The 25,595-nt window shown below is 37.9% G+C and overlaps 1 protein-coding gene across 1 annotated transcript in view; it reads right to left on the minus strand.

The window, feature by feature from the left end:
• LRRK2 (leucine-rich repeat kinase 2) overlaps positions 1–25,595 on the minus strand; it is a 122,851-nt gene that overhangs the window by 90,875 nt on the left and 6,381 nt on the right. Inside the window, exons 4-12 of the mRNA XM_015566622.1 lie at positions 23,676–23,764; positions 19,432–19,566; positions 17,165–17,299; positions 14,732–14,863; positions 11,466–11,585; positions 10,852–10,994; positions 10,681–10,760; positions 8,522–8,628; positions 2,003–2,132 (exon numbers count right to left, since the gene is read on the minus strand). Coding sequence (XP_015422108.1) covers positions 2,003–2,132; positions 8,522–8,628; positions 10,681–10,760; positions 10,852–10,994; positions 11,466–11,585; positions 14,732–14,863; positions 17,165–17,299; positions 19,432–19,566; positions 23,676–23,764 — 1,071 coding nt within the window. The remainder of the gene's footprint in view (positions 1–2,002; positions 2,133–8,521; positions 8,629–10,680; positions 10,761–10,851; positions 10,995–11,465; positions 11,586–14,731; positions 14,864–17,164; positions 17,300–19,431; positions 19,567–23,675; positions 23,765–25,595) is intronic.

A 25,595-nucleotide genomic window follows, 5' to 3' on the forward strand; every position in this document is an offset into this window, starting at 1 on the left:
TCTTCCCCACTACAGTTTAAGCTCCATGAGCCTGAGATTTCTATTAAATTGTTTTATCCCAAGTACCTAAGGCGTGGGGTGGTACATAACAGGACCTCAATAATTAATTATTTCATTTTAATTAATTAAAAATGAAAACATATGTCACTACGTTTGATTCCTTGCCTTAAGACCACAATGGCAGAGTATATCCTAGTCTATGTCCATCCATGGTGGTGCAGATGGTAAAATTTCATTCTTTTTTATGACCAACTAGTATTCACTAAGAACCATATCCTCACTTTGCATGGTTCTATGGTCATTGAAATACAGTCCCTCTTTTCCACCTTAAAGTTCCAGTTTAAACACATCCCCTCTTTGTACCTTCCCTCATTGGGCAATCCCAGCTGGGTTCTTACCACTATGCCTCTTACACATCACTGCCATTGCATTATCACACAGTATGTGATTATCTGTTGACATATCAGTCTCCCCAACTACACAATGAATTTTCAGCATAGGTGTGTTGCCAGTTAACTCTTAATCTCCAGGACTGGAAACTGTATGCATATTATATATGAGCAAATAGCCAGAAACACGAATTGCCCAGAATCTACAAAATCTTAAACTGTAGGTTAACTCCACTGTGTTTTCACCTCATTTATAAAGATTCACACACTTGCAGGACCATGAAAATCACTATCTATGATAAACTTCATTTAAATATTCAAGAGCAACTTTTAAATAAGAGAAATTCAACTCAAAGATATGACATATATAGACACAAATAGATTAGCTGGGCTGATGAAGAAAACAATGTAATTCTATTCCTTTTACATCTATAGATGTGCAATATACAATTCCTCATGCTGTATGCATTCCATTTATTCATATTTAATAACAATATTAATAATAATTATGATTTATTGCACCCCAGATCTGGCAGGAATTATCCTATTCCCTTTCTTTAAATTAATTCATTTAATTCTTACACTCTAAACGTACAACTGATGAGATTATTGTTATACCTCTTTACTAATGAGGCACCTGAAATTTAGAGGCAAAAACAGTTGGCTCAGATTAGTAGGACAACCAGGACACGAAATCAGTTTTCTGTGCCATGCAGTTTTCCTATTATGCATGACAGAGTTCTATACAGCCTATTTTTGTTTGAAATTTACTCAGACTATGACAAAGTTACCTCACATTCTTTGGCATAAATGTAAAAAGGCCCTGAGCGTATCCTGTAGCCCCATCACCACCCCAGATCTGGTCTCTGCTGTGCCTCTAACCAGCCAGCTAGTCTTGACATCTCTGCAGTTGGCTCAGATTAGTAGGAAAACCAGGACACGAAATCAGTTTTCAGTGCAACATCTGTGCCATGCAGTTTTCTTATTATGCATGACAGCGTTCTATACAGCCTATTTTTGTTTGAAATTTACTCAGACTATGACAAAGTTACCTCACATTCTTTGGCATAAATGTAAAAAGGCCCTGAGCGTATCCTGTAGCCCCATCACCCACCCCAGATCTGGTCTCTGCTGTGCCTCTAACCAGCCAGCTAGTCTTGCCATCTCTGGACTTGGACTAGCTGTGAATAAAAGTTTCCCAGCTAAGGAATAAACAGGAAAAGACAAAGTTAATTTAAATGAAGGGACAACCATAAAAGTTAGTTGTGAAAAATCAACAATTAGAAGCCATATCCTGATCTGAACTTTTATACCTTTCATATACAATAATTTGAAAAACTATTTGAGGTTATGTGCTTTATAATTGCCACTTTGAAAACCGTAGTCAGCACCAAGCATGAAGCACAGATGCAAACCTTCAACATATTTCTACAATCTCCACCATCCTTTTCAATATTCAGATAAGTCTGTGATATCTTGATATGATATATTACACAATGTTTCAATTATCAAATGCCTTATTTTTTTTTCATTCTTAGAAATATGCTTGAAATATTTCTATTCTACCTGATCCAATATTACATATTCTGCATAAGTTTATGAATCTATATTACCTTCCTTCAAAAAGATGGTTCAGCATTTTGCAGCCACTTTCAGCCACTTCAGGGGAGTGTAGATGCCTCTTCATCAACTCCAGCACGTTCAGGTAGATTCCTTTTGACAACAGGATTTTTCTGAAATTAACTACAAGATTTTTAAATGTTACTTGTAGAAATGAATACACATAGACTACTAAAGAGTCCAAAATCAGAGAAGAGTATATATACAAGTTTATATGTAATTTATATTTCATTGACAACTTTAGAATCATTAATATTTGCTTCATTATAATATATACATACTATTTCCAGTGGTTTTTCATTTATGAACTATTTGTGGAGGTTTTAATTTTAAAAGTTTTATTCACCAAGTAGATGGCTACCAATGTAATCACCATACCCTTGGCCATGTGAAAAGAGTGTTTTTGCAGAATGTTTTAAAATATTGCCCTCCAAAGTAAGATTGAAAGTTAAGTTTCATTCGAATATTTAAAATAATTTCATGAAATAACTGTTTTTATATAGAGCTAAGACTCACTAGGTATACTAGACACTAGTGACCTGGGAAAAGTTACAGGTGTGTGGAGATATTGACCATCCTCTCTCTTTCCTTGAGGGACCATAAGGTGGGGCCAGAGACCGGAACCACACTGGGCCGCCTTGAGCTACCTTCTCCATTTGCCCTAGTGGACTGTACAAACATTTTCATATCTATGTGTGCCTTCATAGGCGAAGTAATGGAGAGCCCTGATATAGACTGTAATAATTACTTATTTTCACAAGACTTAAGAAACATAGATATGTTTTACAGCTACTTTTACATTGCATGTAAATAACCATATCCCAACAATAATGATTACAGAATAATTTTCCTCTTCCAATAAACTTCCTTCACTAAATACAAATCCAATGTCTTAAAGTCTCCATATAAATATAAATTGTTTTGAAACTTCTCTAAAAATATTAATTCCATCATTATAAAGTATAATTCAATACTTTGAAAGTCGTAGAAAATGAAACTTACAACATTTTAACTTATGTGCTTTTAAAAAATGAATTATCAATCTCAAATTGGGAAAGGAAAAAAAGAAGACAAAACTCAGAAGGAAGTGGAAGTGATATACACATTCTAAATTACTGCCAATGCCTGAAAAACTCATACCTTTCAAAGACATCTAAAATATCACACATTAAAATGTGGTAAGACCTTGGTTCTTCTGCTTGGTTACATCAGAAGTTTTAATAACCCCTCCTAAAGTGGTTAAAGTCTAACCAAGGAGATACTTTAAAATATAGAAGTTATTCTAGACAAGCAGTTTGCACATGTTAAGGGTGCCTCAGAGTCACCTGTGAGTTTGTTAAAACATAGATTGACTGGGTCCCAACTCCAGAATTTATGATTCAGTAGGTCCATATAGGGGTCTAGAATTTACATTTTTTAACAAGTTCCCTGGCAATGTTCCTGGTCCAGAGACCACACTTTAAGAACCACTATCTTGGACACTAACTCAATTTGAGACTTGAAAATTGAGAACAGAAATTTCATGAAACACTAGACCTAGAGAAGAAATTTCATCATAGAGTCACTTTACAGTTTACAGAACACTTTGTACATTTTATCTCATTTACCAACTGCCTACATAATATTCTTGACTTCATTCCATTTCAGTGATAAATTATCTGCTTTAAAAGACCATTAGCAAGAGGCAACTTCCTTCAGGGCTTTACTTCAATAGTCACCTTCTTTCATGGCTGCCTAGTCTCAATTTCATCTCTTCTGACCCCTAACACATTTCCTCCAAAAACCTGTTTTATTCTTTTTTCTTAGCTACCGGGCATATCAGATATTTTTATTTAGTCTTATTATCTCTCTTCCCCACTACAGTTTAAGCTCCATGAGCCTGAGATTTCTATTAGATTGTTTTATCCCAAGTGCCTAAGGCGTGGGGGTGGTACATAACAGGACCTCAATAATTAATTAATTAATTATTTCATTTTAATTAATTAAAAATGAAAACATATGTCACTACGTTTGATTCCTTGCCTTAAGACCACAATGGCAGAGTCTAATGGACTGGCTGCCAATCCAGTCATATTTCTAGCAAAACCACAGCCAGCCCTGCACATTCAATGTGCTCAAGTGTATTTCAAGGAGAAGTTTCCCATGAAGGCTGGTGAGCGAGCTGCTCAATGTCTTGATGTTCTCCTAAGGCAGAACTCCAAGGATGATTCAAACTGTCTGTGGGCAGTTTACCTGGCAGGTGGCCACGAGCAAAGAAGTAAGGAACCAGAAAGAGCAGAAAACTGGTTCTGAACAAAAATATCAAGGTCGACTTCAAATGTAACTGATCTCCTGACACCCTCATAAAGGAGCAGGCCAAATCTCACAGGTTATGACTGTTTTGTTGACCTATCAATGACGGCGATTTCTAGGTAAAGAATTACAGCTCCGACGCCATGTTGTTCGTGCATGGCACTCCACGCAATGACAGCCCCGTGTGGCCCTTACTTTCAGGAGCGAGGTCCCTATCCAGGCCCTGTGCAGTACAAGCTGGGATTGGAGAAGAGCAATGCCTTTTTTTACCGCTCCTGCCCCGTTATTATCCCCACACACCCCCTGTCTGCCTGCAAGGACTCCTGCCACCCCAAGCCTTTTATTCAAGTGCCACCAGAGAGGTGGAGTGAGAGAGGAAGAAAAGGAAGAACAAATGCTTTTTCCCCTGGATTTCACTTCCATGACAGCATAAGAAAACATGCAAGAGGTAGTTTCTTGATTCTTTTCACTAAACGCAGGTTCTCTGGTACACTGGTCCCTGTCTCAGGTTTTCAGTATTTTCCTCTGTTTTTCTTTCTCCAAAAATATCCTGCAAGAGCTGTCAACTCCCAGTGCCTTTATAATAAGTTCTCTCCCAAGATTTTTGGGCAGTATTTCCTGTTCATGAGAGCTGAAACCTAAATGGGCTGAATCTCATTTTTAAACCTGAAGAGCCTTTCCAAAGCTATAACAGCCATTTTTTTTCTCTTCTTAATAATATAAACTGTAAGATTTAATATGAGAAAGACTATTTTCCAAAAATAATTTATAATGGACAATTTTACCAAATTTTAAAATGACGAATACCTCTTTGCCCATTCCATTTATAAAAAGATTTCCTAAGAAAATAACAGGAACGGTGTATAAAGCAAAATGAAAAAGACTGACAATTTAGTGTTTATTATAGGTACCCACAAAAAATCCCACCAGACACAAGCTGAAAGTCCATCAACAATAAACTGGTTCGACAGAGAACCAAGATGGCAGTGTAGGCAAATGCCTGTACTCGCTGCCTCCCACAGCCACATCCAAATTACAACTAAAATACAGAACCACTGGAAACCTGGCTGAATGGAAGTCCTACAAAAAAAGAAGTAAAGAAGAAAGCACACTGAGACTGGTAGGAGGTGCAGAGGCATGGAACAGGCTGGTCCGGCACCCACATGTGCCTCTTTTTTAATCAGAAGGAAGATCGTCTTTGCCGAAACCGGTTTGGCTCAGTGGATTCAGAAGGAAGATCGTCTCTGCAGAGGTCGCCCAGAGGAGCCAGGGGTCCCAGCCCTATACCAGACGCCCAGCCCAGGGTCCAAGAACTGGGAAAAGAAGTCCCCGTAACTACCAGTGCAGATTGGGGCTCAGTGACACAGAGGCTACTGGAGACTCAGCTGCTCCTCTTGAAATGTTGGCACCACAATATGAACTTACAAGGTCCTGCTTCCTCTGAGCTCCAGTGGTGGGCAAGGCTGGGGGACCCAGACACACACAAGGAAAAACTGGACTGTATGGCAGCAGGGCAGGAACTCAGGGGCAGCTTTCTCCCAGACAGAGGTGCTCACAGAAGTCATTGTTCCTATGCTGGGACCTTCCAGGTCACAGTGCTGACTGGCAACCATTTCTGTTTGCTCCACTCTAGTGATTCCCTAAGACCCTGACTCATCCAATTTACAACCCCACCTTATGCAGCTGCTTTTGCATATGAATCACCTGTCCTGGCTCAGGCAAAATCTCTCGAACAAGCTGCAGCTGGGTCAGGGAACCCCAAACCTATCAATAAAAGGCCCAAGGCTGGCACCAGAACCAGCCTGCCTTGCTTCACTGCTGGGCCTCATCTGGGCACTTCCAAACCCAATAAAAAGAGGAGGAATTTGCAGATCTCTCTGTAGCTTCTGTTGGGTAGCCGCAGGCAGTGGTTGACTTTACACTTCCCTGGAGACCCAAGAGCCAGTGGTCAGTGGTCAGTGTCAGACCATACCAGATTATAACTCTACACTTCCATACGCGTCTCACTCAAGGGGCAGACTCAGTGAACACCAAAGCCCCATTGAAGCATATCCTGCTTCATAAGGGTGTCTCCTGCACAGCAGCTCTTCCACTATAATCACAGGTGGTCCCCACAGCCAATTGGCCTGGAGGTCAATTCCTCCCAGTAACACCAACAGCAATTAAGGCCAGCTACAACAAGACTGCACACAGCACACAAAGGGGTGCACATAGAGCAAGCATGTCAATCTCATGGCCAGGGGGCTGTGAGTTTGACATGCTTGACCTAGAGCCATGGTCGGCAAACCGCAGCTTGCGAGCAACATGCAGCTCTTTGGCCCCTTGAGTGTGGCTTTTCCACAAAATACTACATGCGGGCGCGCAGTACAGTGTGATTGAAACTTCGTGGCCCATGCACAGAAGTCGGTATTTTGTGGAAGAGCACATGTGGCTCGCGAGCAGCGGGTTGCCGAGCCACAGTTTGCCGACCACTGACCTAGAGTGTCTACCTCAGGTGATCGGGGAGGCTGAGCCACTGGGGCCTATAGGACACCTACCACATAATGCCACTCTATCAACCTAAGGAGACTTAGCAGCTCTATCCAATACATAGAAACAAACACAGGGCAGCAGCCAAAATGCAGGACAAAGAAATATGTCACAAATAAAAGAAATGGAAACTACTGGATATAGAGTTCAAAACCAAGGTTATAAGGTTACTCAACAATCTTCTAGAGACCTCCAGGGGACTTAGTGAGACTTTCAAAGATCTTAGTGAGAATGCCAAAAAAAATTAGAAAAAGACCAGTCAAAAATTAAGCATACACCAACTTAAATAAAGAATAATATACAGGGATTCAATAGTAGACTAGTGGATCCCAAGAATCAAATCAATGATTTGAAAAATGAGGAAGCAAAAAACACCCAACTAGAAGAGCAAAAAGAAAAAAGAATCCAAAAATATGAAGATAGTGTAAGAAGCCTCTGGGGCAACTTCAAGCATACCAACATCCGAATTATGGGGGTGCCAGAAGAAGAGAGAGAGCAAGATATTAAAAACCTATTTGAAGAAATAATGACAGAAAACTTCCCCTACCTGGTGAAAGAAATAGACTTACAAGTCCAGGAAGCACAGAGAACCCCAAACAAGAGGATCCCATCAAGCCACATTATAATTAAAATCCCAAGGGCTAAAGACAAAGTGAGAATCTTAAAAGCAGCAAGAGAAAAGCAGTTACCTACAGGGACTACAGGGACTGCCCACTCAACTGTCAGCTGATTTCTCAACAGAAACTATGCAGGACAGAAGGGAATGGCAAGAAATATTCAAAGTGATGAATAACAAGGACCTAGCAAAGCTATCATTTAGAATTGAAAGTCAAATAAAGAGCTTCACAAACAAGAAAAAGCTAAAAGAGTTCACCACCACCAAACCAGTATTATATTAAATTTTGAAGAGTATTCTTTAAGAAGAGGAAGAAGAAAAAGGTGAAGATAAAAATATCAACAACAAAATGGCAACAAATACATATGTATCAACAATTGAATCTAAAAATCAAACAAATAAGAACTCTAATAAACAGAATAAACTGGTGAATAAAATAGAATCATTGGCATGGAAATGGAACAGACTGATGATTCTCAAAGGAAAGGGAGAGGGGCGGGAAGAGATTAAACAAAGATCTTATATGAATGTATGCATTACCTATGGACACAGACAATAGAGTGGGGAAGGCTTGGGGCGGGGTAGGGCAGAAACCAGGTTGAGGAGAGCTATGGGGGGAAGAAAGAGGGACATCTGTAATAATCTCAACAATAAAGATTTTTTTAAAAAGAAACTGGTTCATAAAATAGAAAATGGCATACATTGGAAAACTATCCAGGCATTAAAAAATGAAAATGTAAGGAATTATGTTTATCAACACAAAAAAATGTGCACTTTGTCTGTATAAGAGTATATGATTCCATTTCTGCAAAAAAGGAAATATTTTGTCTATATCATGTATGAGTACATACAGAGAAGTCCAGAAGAAACACATCAAAGTATTTATTTTCTTCATTTTTTTACCTATATATCAGATATGTATATATAGAGAGATGTATAATATACATGATGCATGTATATACTTACTATCTATATCAGATATATACATATGACATTTTTAACAATGTGTTGCTTATATAATGTAAAAAACACAAAATGTGTTTCTTTTTATTAAAAACGATGGTGTACCCCTTACCATTTTGTTCTAGAAGGGTGCACAAAGCGTTCGCAGATGCCTGAAAGACTTCTTTTGATGAAGAATGCATCAGCATGGAGAGCATCACTTCCCGATGAGCTGGGAACCTTGCACAAATTCAACCACAATGTTAATCTTTCCAATCATGATCCCAAATATTCACTTCTCTACTCCCTCTAATACAAGGGCATCTACATATTTTATGTCACTTCCACTTACAAGAGTGAATTATGGGTAATCAGTTTTATATGTATTTAAAAGTTAGATTTAAATCCATTAAATGCTAATAAATTAGTATTTCTGTCTTCAAAGTTGATAAGCAGTAGAGGGGGAAAAAGACTTAGCAAATCTATGAAGAAGTGGTTAGATTTAAAAGAGAAAGATAGCCTGGCTGGCGTGGCTCAGTGGTTGAGCGTCGACCTATGAACCAGGAGGTCAAGGTTCGATTCCTGGTCAGGGCATATGCCTGGGTTGTGTGCTTGATCTCCAGTAGGGGGCATGCGCGAGGCAGCTAATCAATGATTCTCATCATTGATGTTTCTCTCTCTCTCCCCGTCTCCTTCCTTTCTGAAATAAAAAAGTATATTTTAATAAAAGACTCAACCTAATAGTAGTTTCAGCTTCCCAGGAATGTAAACTTCAACATGGAATTGCCTGTTCATCAGTAGAGAGATAATCCACCCAACAGGCCCCTTCTGTTCCCCTTGGGAAGGCAATCTTGCCCCAAACAATGCATTCTTTGCTAATAATTTCTTTTTTTCTACCCCCTTTCCACCTTTAAAAATATTTCCTTCCCTATAGCTTGTTTCACTGATTCACCATTGATGTTTCTCTCTCTCTCTTCCTCTCCAAAATCTATCTATCTATTTATCTATCTATCTATCTATCTATCTATCTATGTATATATATATATATATATATATATTAAAATGGATAAAATGAGAAAAAGGATATAATGGAAGCAAGAAAGGAAAAACAAAAAATTGTAAAGAAGCAGTGTGAGTTTTTGAAATACAGAGCACAGGTATTTTCTTTTAATAATGTATTTCTTTTAAAGATTCCTATGGCTATTGACAAATCAGTGTGCTATGAAGTGAAATTTATAACTGCAACATGAATCTACCTTACCCAAACCTCTTGGAAAGATTGCTCAAGGTAAATCAGGATTAGCATTTCCTTTCAAAATAGAGATGTTTAATTAAATAGCAGTGTGTTATTAATTCTATTCTAATTGGCAGTGGGTCACTATGCAAATGGGCTATCAGGAATGGATATTACTATTTAAGTTTCCAAGATAAGTCATTTAAATACTGAGAGCAAACAGCACAAATGTAAGCAGCTGCCACAAGACATGGGTGTGGCCCTGATACAAATCCGATATACACAGATCTCCTGTTTACAGTTTGTATCTTTGGAAAGAAGGTCCGTCTTATGAGGCTTGACTAGCATTCCCATAGAAAGCCTCCTCAAGAGGTATCAGCTACAAAAAATGCTCCCAGGAGAAGGCAGGTCAACCCTGCAACATCAAGTAGGGAATCACTACAGGAGTCTTCTAAACACATTTAACTCCTGATAGTGACAACCTGCTGGCTAGCCACTGCAACAAAAAAGGCCACAGGTGACTGCGATTTTTATCACCTGAGACTATTTAAAATGGCATTATTTAAAATACATATTTTTGTTGATCTCAGAAAAGAAGGGAGAGGGAGAGAGAGATAGAAACATCAATATTGAGAGAATCATTGATCGGCTGCCTCCTGCACGCCCTCTACTGGGGATCAAGCCTGCAACTTGGGCAACTGCTCTTACGAGGAATCTAACAAGGATCTCCTGGATGCTCAACCCCTGAGCCACGCCAGCCAGGCTAAAATGGCATTTTCAAATGAACAGCCATAAAATTATAAGGTTCTTTCTTGATGATTCATAGTTTACTGGATGACTCTTGACTCCAAATGTCACAGTAATAACTCAAACACACAACCTTTTATTAATTCCTGAAGGCAACGGGATCACAATATTATATATCCACTACTATTTTGTGAAGGGACTTAAAACATATGTGCCTATATCAAAAATCTAACAATGAAATTCGCAGTGATGGTATTTTATATGCATTGATTAGAAATATAACTAAAACACATAAAATCAAAACAACTCACTGGCCATCTTCATCTCCGATCTTCTCGTGCAAACTGTTCTGGTACATAAGGAGATTGTTTAAGGCCCAGCAGGCAGCCTCCTGGTTTAGGGGAGGGGAAAAAAAAAACTTGTCAAAACATAAACCATTGAACAAACGATTTTGAATAACTGTAATTTTTATGGAGTCCAACCTGCACATGCTTGTTCTTTCTATGCCAAGTTAGGGCTTTGTAACAGGCTTCTAGCCAAAACAATTTATCTTCTTCCTCATCATCTTCATTCTCCTCGTTTTCATTCTTTACCTCTAAGTCTTGATTTAAAAAAATGGTCTCAGCTTGAAAAGAACATAAATATATGTCTTACTTACAGTTTGAACAACCAGCTCTAAGTCCATATTTTGAAACAAAACAAACATAGTGAGGTATTCATTAGTAGCGGCTTTGGTTAATTATAAAGAACTTTTTAATAATATATCACACACCTCATGACACTGCTATCCCATCTAGCTAATTGGCCAAATGAAGAAGAGGAAATCAAACAAAACTAATGGACTGGAGGAAGATTAATGAAGATTAGCTGCCCCATAACAAAGTCACGTCAAAGATGTACTGGTGTATGAACTTGGGAAATGTTAATCCCCTTGAAAGTATCCTCTACTGGAAAATGAATTACATTAGGACAGAAAGGGCACTTAATGGGTCCTTCTCTACATATGACTTTCTTGTTGTGATGTTATCTTGTTATAATGTGAATAGTCAGGATCAAATGTACCTGTAAGAATTTCCTTTTTAGTAAAGTTACTTACTGAGGAGCGCTAAACAGCTGAGCCCTGCGATTTGCAACGTTGCGTTCTTTGAGTACCGCTGCACAGCTTCCACCACAAACTCATGCACCTCGTTTAATACCAGGATATTAAAAAAATTACCTGAAAGTTAAGTGAAATATTAGATGTATTCTCACTCAGAGAACTTAAATTAACTTTAATTATATAACAGTATTTAAACCAGTAAATTTAAGTAGTGAATAGTTTAATGACATTAAAACATACATTTACCTTAATTAAAATAGCTTAATATGATGGCATTAAGTTTTGAAAATTTATTTCATGCAGTCATTCAATAATCTTACGCAGGCAATGGAACTGACTGGGCAAAAATAATATGGTTGGGTGATATTAACTTTGTGTTCTTTGACTCCCTCTCATGCCATCATTATATGAAAACAATGAGGTGTCTGTTATACATGGCTCTACAATTCATTGTACATAATAGTTTAATTTTCCTGTCTTCTGAAAGATGGGGGGGGGGGGTGTTAAGGCCCTCCTTTGTCATTAAATGCTTTTGCTGAAACATCATTCTTTCGCTTAAAGGAACACTGCTAAGAAAATCCATTGGCACACTTATTATTACTTGATCTTGTCTGTGGAAATCCTAGAAGAAAACCAAGCAAATATTTCAACAACTTTAACCCAACCCAAAAGAAGTCCCCCACCTTTTTACACTCATTCTTCCAAGAATCAACACATCATTCAAAAAACCTAAATCCTGAAGAGGAAAAAATAAATGATAATTCCTGAAAGATGCGCCTCTTTCCATTCAGCTTGTTTGTAATTCACTAATCGTTGCCAGGTTTCCTTCTAAAAGTAAGAATGGCACTCCTATTTGGCCGCAAGCGTAATTAAACGATCCCTGAGAAACAAAGCCAGAATTGGAAAAGATCCTATATAATAAAACACCTAAAACACACGAAATAGCAACCAGTGCTTTCAAAATCAAAAGGTAGCTTTACCAGGCATAGCTCTTCGATACCAATACGATCATACGTTCTGCCTCTTCCAGATGCACCCACTAAGCAGACACGCTCCCAGCCCTTCGTGATCTCTGGTCTTGGAGTCATTTTAAAAAGATTCTCTTCTACTTTTATCCATTTGCCTAAACTTGGTTCTTCTTTCTACTATTATTCCCCTGCCACTGCCAGCTCTGTGACTGGGCAAATACCAGTAAGACTGGCCCCATCTTATTTTCAGATAATTTCTGTAAAAGTACATAGTAAATTATGTAAGGCTTTCAATGCGTTAAACCCCTAATTAGATTACATAATTTGACAAAATGCTAAGTATTTATATCTGGACTTTGAGTTTTTAATTATGAAGAGAAAGCTAAAAGTTTTATCCAGCTTCTTTTGAAACAATAACAAAGACAATAAATTATCTAGTTTTTAAATGGAACACATACTAAACCTGTTGAGAAATCAATGAGAGAGAAAAATGCATCCTTATCTGAAGATAAATTTGATGGCTTTTTATTTTCAAAAAGTTACAGAACAACACAAAACTTAGTGATTTGCTATTTTTTCTGGTTCATTTAATTTCAATAGCATAATGCTGAGCACCCTTCATGAGCCATGACAGACTTATTTGGTAAGCAAGTACCATTTCCCTACGCCCAACAATGAAACCATTTCCTCTGATTCATTACCGGGGATTAAGGTGAACTCAGATTTGTAATATAAGTGGAGCAAGCAGTAACTTGACTGTGGTAAATCGGAGAACATGAAATAGAGGATTGCATGTTAGTATGGTACTCCATTGTCTATTTTAAGAAATGAACAGTGGAATTACATTAAAATGCTGTCAAATATCATGTAGCAAGATCTTCATGAAGATTATGACCTTCATGAAACATAACAAATAAAAATCTCACCTGATAAAAAATGATAAACTAGTAAATGGCTACTACATCTTAGAAGAAATGCTTTTGTTTAGGGGATGCAGAAATCCCAGCTCGCAGCCTGATTTCACCACTTACTCACTACATGATCTTGGGTGGCACACACAGACTTGGGTGGCACACACAGACGTGCTGAACTGGAGCCTCATCTGTAGGTATGGCAATGTGGTAACATGTCTTAATATTTGAACTTTTATTTCATAGTTTCCAAAGTCATGTCTTATATACAATATTGTTGTTTTATTGATCCTTTAAATCAGGGGTCCTCAAACTACAGCCCACGGGCCACATGCAAATACAAATACTGTATCTGTTCCTGTTTTGTTTTTTTTACTTCAAAATAAGATATGTGCAGTGTGCACAGGAATTTGTTCATAGTTTTTTTAAAAAACTATAGTCTGGCCCTCCAACGGTCTGAGGGATAGTGAACTGGCCCCCTGTTTAAAAGTTTGAGGACCCCTGCTTTAAATGATTCTGGAAGATGGGTTGGGGAGGAGTGGGGTAGGGAGGTTCAACAGGAAGTTGAAACAAGGACTGTGAGGTGAAGGGAAATGGACTAGCCAGGGTAGCCTTGTAGGAAAGTATGGGTCACTCAGATCAACGGACCAGCCCCAGACTCTCTCCAAGGTAGGGTAGCTCAACCAGAGTCCCCCACATCCAGCTGGGACCTTAAAACGATTCTGAAGTGCTCCTAGATCAGTCCTGTACCCTAACTCCTGCAAGTCCTGAGGATCTGTAACTTAGATCTTCAGTATTTGCAGAGATTAAGCTCAATCAGAGATGCTCACGAGCATACGGGAAGACAAGACTGTGGCAGGCTGGCAGCACAGAAGCACTAAGGTTAAACTCCCAAGAACTTCTCATATTGGAATTCTCAGATACAAAACACATGATAGCTATGGATTAATGATTAAAGAAAACCAAAATATATTTCAACACAAAATTCTGGATAGTCTTAACCTCTGTAGAGAAAGCAGAGAAAGAAAGAGCCCAGAGCAGCTTTTATCAAACTGGCAATGTACTAACATCCAAGTTGGCTGGAGAGTCCTTTTGCCTTGTGCTTCACATTTTCTGCATATTATTCTCATTCTTTATACGTGAACTCTTTACATAAAGATACTTTAAATACTGCACTAACAATAAGACTTCTCTTAGCCACATCTATTTCTGCCACTACTTTTAAAATTCCTCCTAAACATGGCAGGACAGTTTATAATTTTACAGTATTTCCATCTAACATATGTCAGAATGTTACTTTTCCATCAACATAAGATATACATATGTTATATATACTTACATCATAGAGACTGTGATAATAAATGAACCAAGAATTATAACTCACCTAACGTAAGTCTATGGAGCAAGCAGCAACTCACTTCTTGAATTTTTTCATGGACAGGGAATGCTTTCATGGCTTCTACCACAATGTTGTAACACCTGACGTTGCCACTCATGAGGACTTCAACATTGTTGCCTAAATTTAGAGAAATCCTAATCGTCATTAAGGTAAGAATTTTCCCTCGTACATACACATACCAAGACTTCTTACTGTAAATCTCTGGCAGCATAATGGCTACATTTCCAAATTTAAATACCGTGTTTTGTCAAACAGCTATAAAAATACTATGCTGTTCATTGCAAATATAATAGGATTTAGGATTCATCTCTAGCATTAAAGGAAAGTTGCTTTATTCCTGTTTCTTGGCTTAAAAACTTAAACAAGATAAAAGGGAAATTGAGAGTGTTTTTATATAAGTATAAAAATATCATTATTACATAAAAATATAATGCCTTGGCCATAAATTTTCCAATAAGTGAATTTAGGGCCTAGTCCCTAATGAGGCACTAGTATATCAGATAAAGGCTTTTAATTGTTCCTTTTCCTCAAATCAACAAAAGAAAAATGAAGATGCCATTCCATAATTAAACAGCTAAAGTCAGCTAAAAGCAATTTTCTGTCCATTCCAGAAGGGGAGCAGAACAGCCAGTGTGCAAGGCAACAAAGGGTGGGGGCGGGGAGGAGAGGCAGCATACTAAACTATATGTCTAAGGGCCAAAAACTGGTGAACAGAAAGGCAGGAAAGAATCTACTGGGAAAGGCAGTTAATTAACAGAGAGAGGGAGTATGAGAGCAGAACCTATATGGAAAAAAACTACATGGCTGAATGAAATGTTGACTATTATTAAAACAAAAAAAAAGATGTTTGCAAAGTATTTTTATTTCTTTTTCAGCATAGCCAAACTAACCATTTTCCGAAAAAATATATTTTTATGTTTAAGTTGTACTAAAAATATTAAATATGGAAAAACATGTTAAAATGAAAGAAAAACGGCCTCTTAAAACAATTTTCTGCATTTACTCAGAATAGCAGACATGATTTTCTCTATGACTCAATGGTAAATGTCTTCCAAGTACCATCAATGTTCAAAACACTGACTGTTTAAATTTGCTACTGTCTTTGACCTTTACATTATGAATCAACACATTTTCCCTGGGGTTATGGCAGATGTGGGTGGGAAACACTGAATTTCAAAAGCAGCCAGCCCCAAATCTATACTAATAAAAGCATAATATGCTAATTAGACCGGATGTCCTTCCGGACGAAGCTGGGACTGCGAGGGAAGCACAGGTTCTGGGTGCCAGAGGGAAGTCGGTGCCAGCAGCCAGGGGAAGGAAGGCCTACTCTTGTATGAATGTTGTGCATCGGGCCTCTGGTAGATAAATAAATGTATAAATATAGCCAAGGAAAAGTAAAATTAAGAATATATTCAGTTTGTTGACAGTGGATGACTCAGAGAAATCTAAAAGTATGTCCATTATCTATTATTGCTCAGCCCCATCTACTTCCAAGTGGTTAATTTCCTAGGGATAAAAAAAAATGATGGATTTTAAAACCATCACAAAGAAAGGGCTTTCTTTCACAAGGGACCGGGGTTTTTACTGAAATCTCAGACCTGCAGATTTCCATGTCTGAAACCATGCGTGCATATTTATGTACAATACCATATATGTGAAATACTTTCAAAACATCAAAAAATGCTAAACAAGATCACAACAAAGTTTAAACTCCTTCCTGTGGCTGTTGGGTCCTTTAAGATCTTGCTATGTCTCTATTCTTATCCACTGACTCTTATCAAGCCCTGCCACCACCTCCATTAAATGACACCCGAACACACACTTGGGGCTGTGCATGTGCATACACACACACACGCACATGCACACACACACGCATGCATGCGCACATACACATACACACTCTGAAACACACAGTTTACTGAGCTACTTTTATCTTCTTAAATGCACTGTGCTCTCTCTTGCTCTGGAAGCTATACTTATCATGCCCCCTCTCTGGGCCACTTTGCCTACACTTCCACCTCCCTAAACACAAAAAAGCTCTTCTCATCATTCAAGTCTTTGTTGAGAGATCATGCCTCATGCACTGTTTGTTCTCCTAATCCAAGGTACTTCGGCCAACTCTTGCCTTATAATACATCGCAGTCACCTATGTACTTATCTGTATCTCATAGTACTATGGGCTCCAAAAAGGCAATAAATATGTTTATATTTTCTACTAACAGTTTTCCCCATACCAAGCCCACAGCCAACTCCAGTACAGCATCAATAAATAAAAACCAATTAAATGAATAAATAAGTGAATGGGTTCAGCATCCACAAGTTTCTAAATAATAAAAATATTTTTAAAACACACTCAGGAAAAAATATATTGTGATTGTTCACACACACAAAAAGAAATCATGTATATAGACTACTTACAAGGACTTGCTAGGGAATGTAAACAGCGCAGTACGTAAAGCACAATTTCCTCCTCATCTTTAAAGTTTTTTAACGCAGTTAGCAATATCATATAATCTTTATTCTCGACAAATTCAGTCAGTTGCTCCTCTGAAACTAAAAAATGAAAGGCAAAATACCGAAAAAGCTTAAAGATGACATGAAATTTTTAATTAATCAAAAATATAATATTCATGATAGTTGTGCGAGACACAATAAATACAATAGAGATATGTTCCTATATATCAGAAAAAAGCCCTTCCTAAATTTTTTAAAATATATTTTCATTGATTTCAGAGAGGAAGGAAGAGAGAAAGAGATAGAAACATCCATGATGAGAGAGAATCATGGACCAGCTGCCTCCTGCAAGTCCCCAACTGGGGATCGAGCCCACAACCCGGGCATGTGACCTTGACTGGAATTGAAACTCTCCGCGATTTCAAATGTAAGAGTGTTAGTCATCAGTTCTCAGAAAAACAAAATTATTTACAGTTCCATTTGGGGGGTTTGGGAGAATCCTGACCAATGACTAATAAAGATAACCTATGGGAAGTAAACATACCACAATACTGAAAAGGGAGTGGTTAACTGTAACTGTTGAAGGACAGCTCAGCTAAATCTATCAAGAGGAATGAATGTCAGCAAATGACAAGTAATTAGACTTTCAAACACTCTGTCTTAATGGTCTTGATTTCATCAGCAGTCAAAAATTATCATTAATTTTCATAATAAAAGTCTCTTGATCAAGCCAATGAGTTCCATTTAGAGTTGTTTTATTGGATGGGAACTTCAAACACATGTACAAAAATCTGATTTATCCAGACTGAGCAAAGCACTGGTAATGTTAGAAAATGCAGCACTCTTCATGATCCATATTACTTTTTGTTTTTCAGCTTTTTACCAATAGCCCATATAATATAATGTGAAATTAGGTTCTTCTAATAAGTATCATGAACCTTTCATTTTGTGGAGCAGCCTTGCTGTAAGATAAAACATTTATAGAAGATAGCCCAAAAGACATGCAGTTCTTCCATTCATTACTCACAGCAAATTCTTCTCCCCAAGCATGATCATCTAGCGGCCCATGCTGCTCTGACCCTTGACAGAGTGCCTTTCACTGAAATACATTTTGTATTCCTTGCATATTGTGTGTACTTTATCATCTCATCCAAGGAAACCTTTGGGATGATTTCTCAGGTCTCTCATGAGACCCATTGCCTGTCCTCATAAGTGAGTTTTCTTTTATCTCAAGTAAATTTGTAACCAATGATGTTTACCTCTTTTCTTTGCCAGATAGGAAGCAAAGAGCCACATTTCTGGTCCAATACTTTGCAAATGCACAGGACCTGAGGTAGGTAGTAAATTGAACCTATCATTTTCTTATCATTTTCCCTTCACCCATTTCCTCATCATTTTTTTTCTCTAGTGTGTATAAATATCTATACGCTGTTTAAAGTCCTCCTGGAATGAGATGGAATTCAACAGTATAAGGTGATCTATCCTATTCCTGGAGCTGCCAGGCACTAGAGTGGTAAACTAATAAGAACACAGGGCCCACATAAATTATTCTCATCCTAAACCTCCAGCACAGTCAGCTCTCATAATGATGCAAAAGCTGCTCTCAAAATATAGTGGTAAATTGAACTGCAATGATGGCAGCTAGCTGTGTGCCCTCAGGCAGGTTGCTCATTTCACCTGATCCATTTCCCCATCCGGCCAGTGAAAGGATGAAAGGATCCGAACAACTCTAAAATTACATGATAATTTCTGTTATCAATCTCAGTGCCATCTGATTAAAAAAAAACTATTGGGCTTTTTTCCTAAGGGGCACTTTGTAAACCTCCTGAGTCTGTAATGCAGAGCTGTTACCAATTTCTAAAATCTCCGGTGATGACTCAACGTCATAAACCCAAATTTAACCTGTGCTTGTCTTCAGTTTTATTTTTTCTTTCTTAACACCTACACATTTGGTTTGCAAAGTGAACCTTATGTCTTGTTAAGCAATGGAAGAAAGTGTACTATGATTACATAATTTATGGCCCATGAATAAAATTCATTCCACAAAAGCAAGCAATATTTCTGAATGAACACCATTACTCATCCAAGACTGCCAACGCCTACCTCTTAATAAATAGTACCTACCTTCTTGGTATCATAATTATGTTCTACTTTTCCCATTATAAACCTCTTTTTCTTATATAAATCTCTTATATAAATATAAAAATAAAGAATTTGACATCTTAAAATACCTCTCTCAAATAGCACATGTAAAGCTTTGCATCCAAGTTTCTGGACCTCGTCATTGGCTGAAAACTTTTTCATGGCATCAAAAATTAATAAGAAAATATCGCTGTCTTCATCCAATATCAGCAAAGTGATTTTACCTATAATGAAGAGAAAATATGTCCCAAGTGAACAGCTGCTTTAACATTTAATGTGTTAATTTTAACATGAGGACTACAAATGGTTTGTGGGCTTTTTATTTTTGATAAACCACGAAATTGCCCCAGATGTTAGACCTATCAGGCTCTATATACCTGTAGCCAAGACATCTTGCCTTCAATTCCTGAAACATATTTCGATCTGCCTCTTAGACAACACTATTTGAATATCCCAAACATAGGCTACTCCGGTTCCCTATCTTCATCAATGATACCATCACCCAATAGTTACCCAAGAGAGAAACCACCGGGTCATCTTCCTTCTTCACATTCTCTTCATACTCTCTGCCCAACCAAACAATCAACTCATTACCAAGTCCTTTTAATCTATCTGCTAAATATCTTGAAAATTCCTTATGATCTAGGCCCTTCCATGCCTATTGTATTCAGGACCTCATCATCTCTCACCTGGAATGCAAATACAATTGCTTAATTGCTGGGCCTGGCCCAAATTTCTACTTAATTTATTCCTTGAATGATATTTCTAATACTTTCTATTGAAAAATATCTTAACATCCTCTGGTACTTCTCCTTATGTCATGCGATGTTTTGAAACAAGAAATGGAAATAGACATATAGAGCTTCTACTATAAACCTACAGAACCAGGAACTAATAATTCAATTATGTCATGCATAGTGGCCCTTTAAAGAATTATCTTACCTTATCAAAGGGAAGGTATTCAGTAAACCTCTTGCTGAAACTGTCGAAGGCCTTATCATACCCTTCAGTCTGACAAACAAGACTCTTCACAAACTGGCTGCTGGCTGCTTTATTTCATAAGCCCCATGTCTCTCCATGCATTGCTGATTCGAAACATGCTAAACTCCTTACTGATCACTAAACATTTTCTTTGATATCCCTCTGCACTTGCACTAGTTCCTTGCCCTTTTCCATCACCAACATGCTCCTACCATAATTCAAGAAATAACACTAACAATACCTATTCTGTCAATGAAAACAGTAGCCCTGGAATGAAAGCGGTGGCAGTAGTAGCAAACCCTGTATAGTACATAGCATGATGGATACGGGTTGAAGCACTTCCTGCTACCACGTGTAAATCCACCACAGTCCCCACAAGGTAGGGGCAATCCCCATTTGAGAGATAAGAAAACTGAAGTAAGAAAACTGAAGAAACTTGAGAGTGACTTTGCCCAAGGTCCAACAACTAATAAGAGGCAGGGCTGGATTAAACTTGTTCCTGTCCATGGTCTTAACTTCCACAAATGAGTTCAGCGCTCTCTTTTCTGTATTCCTATGCTGGTTTTCTTCATATCCATGTTGTAGTGCTTTTCTTAATAAATTGAAATTATTTATTTAAATACCCTTGATGTCTCTGCCTGTGCTGTCCATTCGGTACCCACTAAGCACATCTAGCTTTTCAACTCTAAATTAATTAAAATTAAATAAAATTAAGATTCAGTTTCTCACATTCTAGATGTTCAACAGCTACCATATGGCCATGATATCACAAAGTATAGATATTCAACATTTCCTTCATTTCAAAATGTAATACTGGACAGTGGTGCTGAGCTGTCCAATATTTCTATGTTGTAGGAATCCTGCCTTATCTCTCTTGCAGTTCTCCAACACAAAGGAAGTACCCAGTAACTATTAAGTCAACTAGCTAATAAGCCAAACAATAAACATGATTCATAAATTAACCTTCAATAACTATCTGGGATAAACTTGAAAACACATTAAAAACTTGCCTTACAGGGCAAAATTATGAAAGTTAGGTGGAAGAAATTAAATTGACTAGTCTTTTCAAAACACATGGCTGCACACACTGCTATATAGTCCAGTGTTGGTAGATTTTTTAAATTCAGAAACCCTCAGCAGCTTCCTGTCCACTGCCAAATAGAGCATGACCCCTCTCCCCTCAAAAAGAAAAAGAAGCTCCCAAGGATGAGTTTAAAATAAATCATGGCTGAGAATCGTTAGGAGGTTCCATTACACATTTTAATAAAAGGTTGTGGTGAAGTGGGGAGTATATTCAGGCCTTTCCTCTCCCTCTTCCCTTGTACTCTGATCTTTACCTTCTTTGTTCCTTTCCCTCTCCTTTTGGGTCCTCAAGACTAAGGGAGTCCGACCCATGGGTCCAGCCCCTACGGTGCTATCCTCATAGGCCTCTCAACTCTGGCCCTGCTGCTCTCCTGACCTAAAGTACCCTCCACCACTTGGAAGGAAATGCCTCCCTACCCTTCCTGATTCGCTTTCCTGTACCAGCCTTTCTTCTGAGAACCTTCTATCAGAGCAGGCACCCATCGCAGCAATGAGCCCAACTATTTCCAAATATGAAGAGTCTTTGTTTTCTGATCCGGACAGAAGTTTCCTCAGGGAAAGAACCTGACATGTGGAACCAGACCCTAATTCTGTTGCTTACAGGATGAGGCAACCTCTCTGCTTCAGTGTTCCTTTCCTAGGAAACTGAGAGAAAGCACCTATCTCAAGAGATGTTTTGAGGATTATGTTTTCAAAGCCATGGGAAGTATTTCATAAGTGAAACATGGCATCTGTCAAGCACTCAAGAAGCAATGTTATATATTTTTTAAATATTACTATTATGTCATATTCTAAAAATATATGTTATATTATATTATATTATATTACATTATATTAATTATATTTTATTATATGCCCGATGCACGAAATTCATGCAAGAGTAAGCCTTCCATCCCTTGGCTGCCGGCACCGGCTTCCCTCTCACACCCGGGACCCAGGCTTCCCTCCAGCACCTGGGGCCTGGGCTTCCCTCTGGCCACCAGCAGGCACCCAGGACCCAGGCTTCCCTTGCAGCCTCGGCTTCATCCAGAAGGTCGCCCGGAAGGACGTCTGGTCTAATTAGCATATTATGCTTTTATTATTATAGATATTATCGTAACACATTGCATGTCGGAAACGTATTTATATGTTATGCGTTGACTGGTAGTAGAGCACGGGACACATATTTTATAGATGCGGGATACGTTTTTTATAGACTAGCGGTAGAATGCGGGTAACATATAAACATGTAAACTAAAGTTATCGCAAAAAATTAGCAAAAATGGCCTGCGCCACCTGTTAGTGTGCGACAAAAACTACCAGCAAACAACGTGTTAATATATAAAAACCCAGGGGCCGTCACAACTGCAACAACCAGATGGACGACCAAGACCAAACAGCAGGCTTCGTGGGGCAACCAGGCCTGCAGGGGGTTAGTGAGGAATGACCAAACAACTGAACAGCAGGCTGCAGGGGACAACCAGGTCTGCAGGGGTTTAGTGAGGAATGACCAAACCACTGAACAGCAGGCTGCAGGGGGCAACCAGGCAGGCAGGGGGGTTAGTGAGGGACGACTGAACAGCAGACTGTGTGGGGCAACCAGGTTAGCAGGGGGGGCAATTGGAGGCTACCATGCTGGCAGAGGGGTAGTTTGGGGTGACCAGGCCAGCAGAGGGGGAGTTGGAGGGGAAACCAGGCCAGCAGGCAGAGAGGCAGAGGTGGTTAGAGGTGGTTAGGGGGGATCCGGCTGGCAGGGGGGCCAGTGCGGGCAGCTATCACTAGAGGCCCGGTGCATGGGATGTCCAACTGATCAGGCCTAAAGCGGCAGTCAGACATCCCCCAAGGGGTCCCGGATTGGAGAGGGTGCAGGCTGGGCTGAGGGAACCCCCCCTCCCCCGTGCACTAATTTCATGCATCAGGCCTCTAGTATTATATAAAATATATTAAAGATATAACGAAGAAAGATATAATAATGACAAGGATCTGTTTGGATCACAAGCTAATGGGAATATGAGATGTAAGACCAGATTTTAGGAGTCAAGCTGGGCTAGATATATAAATTGGGGTATAGTTCTATATAAGGTAATATTAAAAGCCAAGATATTATGTGTGATTTGATAGACAAGGTTAGAGAAAAAGAGATAAGGAAAGAAAAATGGAAACAAAGAATTTGGGGATCATCAATATTTAGGTTATATTATGTTATTATACTTTAAAACATTAAAACACAGCAAATGGTTTAAAATATTTGTTAAATAAGCAACATTAAAAATATATGTGTATATATTACCTGAAGTTAGAAGGAGATCTAAGGCCTTCAGTCCAACCATTGACAGGTTCATACTGGCATTATGAACTGTAAGCATTTTAATAATCAGCCTGTAATTAAAGAGAAATTGAGATCAGTGAAATATAATGCCCAGATATTTGTTTTTTTTAGCTATTGTTTTTATTCGCCTATATTTTATTCATCTCATTGTATTTCATTCCCTATACTGAAGTTCATGTATTTTTTTCTTCCTATAAACCTGAGCCAGGCTTATGACAATTCAACAGGGAACCATTATGAGTCTCAATATAAAAGTTATAACTTCTTCCTCAAAATATTCAAATTTAATTATAAATGATTTTCTATGTCTAAGATATGAAGATTTATATGCATCAAGAGATCAAGCCCATTTTTATATTATATAAACTTATGAAATACATGTAATGCATATTGATGTCTTAAAATATAGAGAGATGTTATAAAGATGTTAGTTTGCATATATAAATTCAGAATCCTTTGAATATACAAATTATTGATATTCAAAAAACTAGTGGTTTATATTAGGTTTATAATTTAAAAGTTCTATTTTTGAAAAAGAAATTGATAATATTTTACAATAGAAAGTGAACCTAGGATATCAGTAATATTCAATTAGTATTTATTAAATTTGAGTCTCTGAGTTATCAATTCTAAAATATGCAATCATTAGTCTATTCCCACCCAGCACTGCTTGGCTTTCCATTGTTAGGTAGCATCCATAGCTTCATTTTAGATCCAAGAAACTTGTTACATGGTCTCCAGTTGGTGAGGTGAGAAAGTGAGTGACCCCATACTTCAACACTGTGGATTCTCCTATCCACGCTATCCCTACCTCTCCCTACACCATTCCCTCTATTCAGAACTTCATCATCCAAGGGATTTCTTCTTCAATACTGTAAGCCTTTTGGGGGGGGGGGGAATCCTTGAATATAGGGAGAAATGTTTTACAATAAACTTTTGCAGGGAACTATCTAATATGCTCCACTATAGAGAGCAGTGTCTATCTTCTTCACACTTCTTGCCTAAAGAAGGAGTGTAATAAACAATTGATGGATGAAGGGTAAATGAATGAATGATCCAATTAGTGAATGAGTGACTGCATGAATGAGTAAACAAATAGCTCTTATTTTTCTAAATTTGCAGCTATCGCTGATATCAATAAACAACACAAAGATGTAAAATTTCATTTTGCATATATTACATTTTTCACAAGCAAAATGCCATTGGGAACAATATGTATTCAGTTCTCTATGCTACAGGAAAGTCCCATTAAGAACAAAGAACACAAAAGTTAATGACAGGACGTAGTTTTTAAATGTCACAAAACAAAGTTATCTAAAAGGAATTTTCCTGGAAACAGATTTTCCTTTGGAACATTTTTTCTTAACTAATTACGGCTAAATAAGTGATTTAATCTACAAAGTAATTACGATGCAAACTACAATAATGTAGCCAGTAAAACAGCTATCAAGATGGGCTGCAGATGTGCTGCAAGGTAATTTCTTCTTTTCATTTTGAAAGCTGTGGTTTAAGCTCATTAAATATATATGTATGAGCATACATAAATGTGCTTCTTAAAAACAGTAAAGCATAAACTTCTAAATTACTGTTCAAACAACTAACTTTTCATTTCCCTCTTTTTAAAAACTAGTGGTTTTTATCAGTTTTATAATTTAAAAGTAAAAAAAAAAGTCTCTTGGTTTGAATTCATAAGTAGTCATCAAAATTGTACAACTTAACCAATTGTACAACTGTATTGCTTATTTTACTAAAATAACTCCAGACATTTTACCTCAAATATTAGTTTTCTTATTCAATTAGATAATATACTTCTGAGCTGAAAGCTCTCTATAAGTGTCAATCATTGATGCCCTGGCCAATGCTTCCACTGAAAGATCTCGG

The sequence above is a fragment of the Myotis davidii genome, unplaced genomic scaffold (assembly GCF_000327345.1).
Source record: "Myotis davidii unplaced genomic scaffold, ASM32734v1 scaffold902, whole genome shotgun sequence".
NCBI classification, from domain to species: domain Eukaryota; kingdom Metazoa; phylum Chordata; class Mammalia; order Chiroptera; family Vespertilionidae; genus Myotis; species Myotis davidii.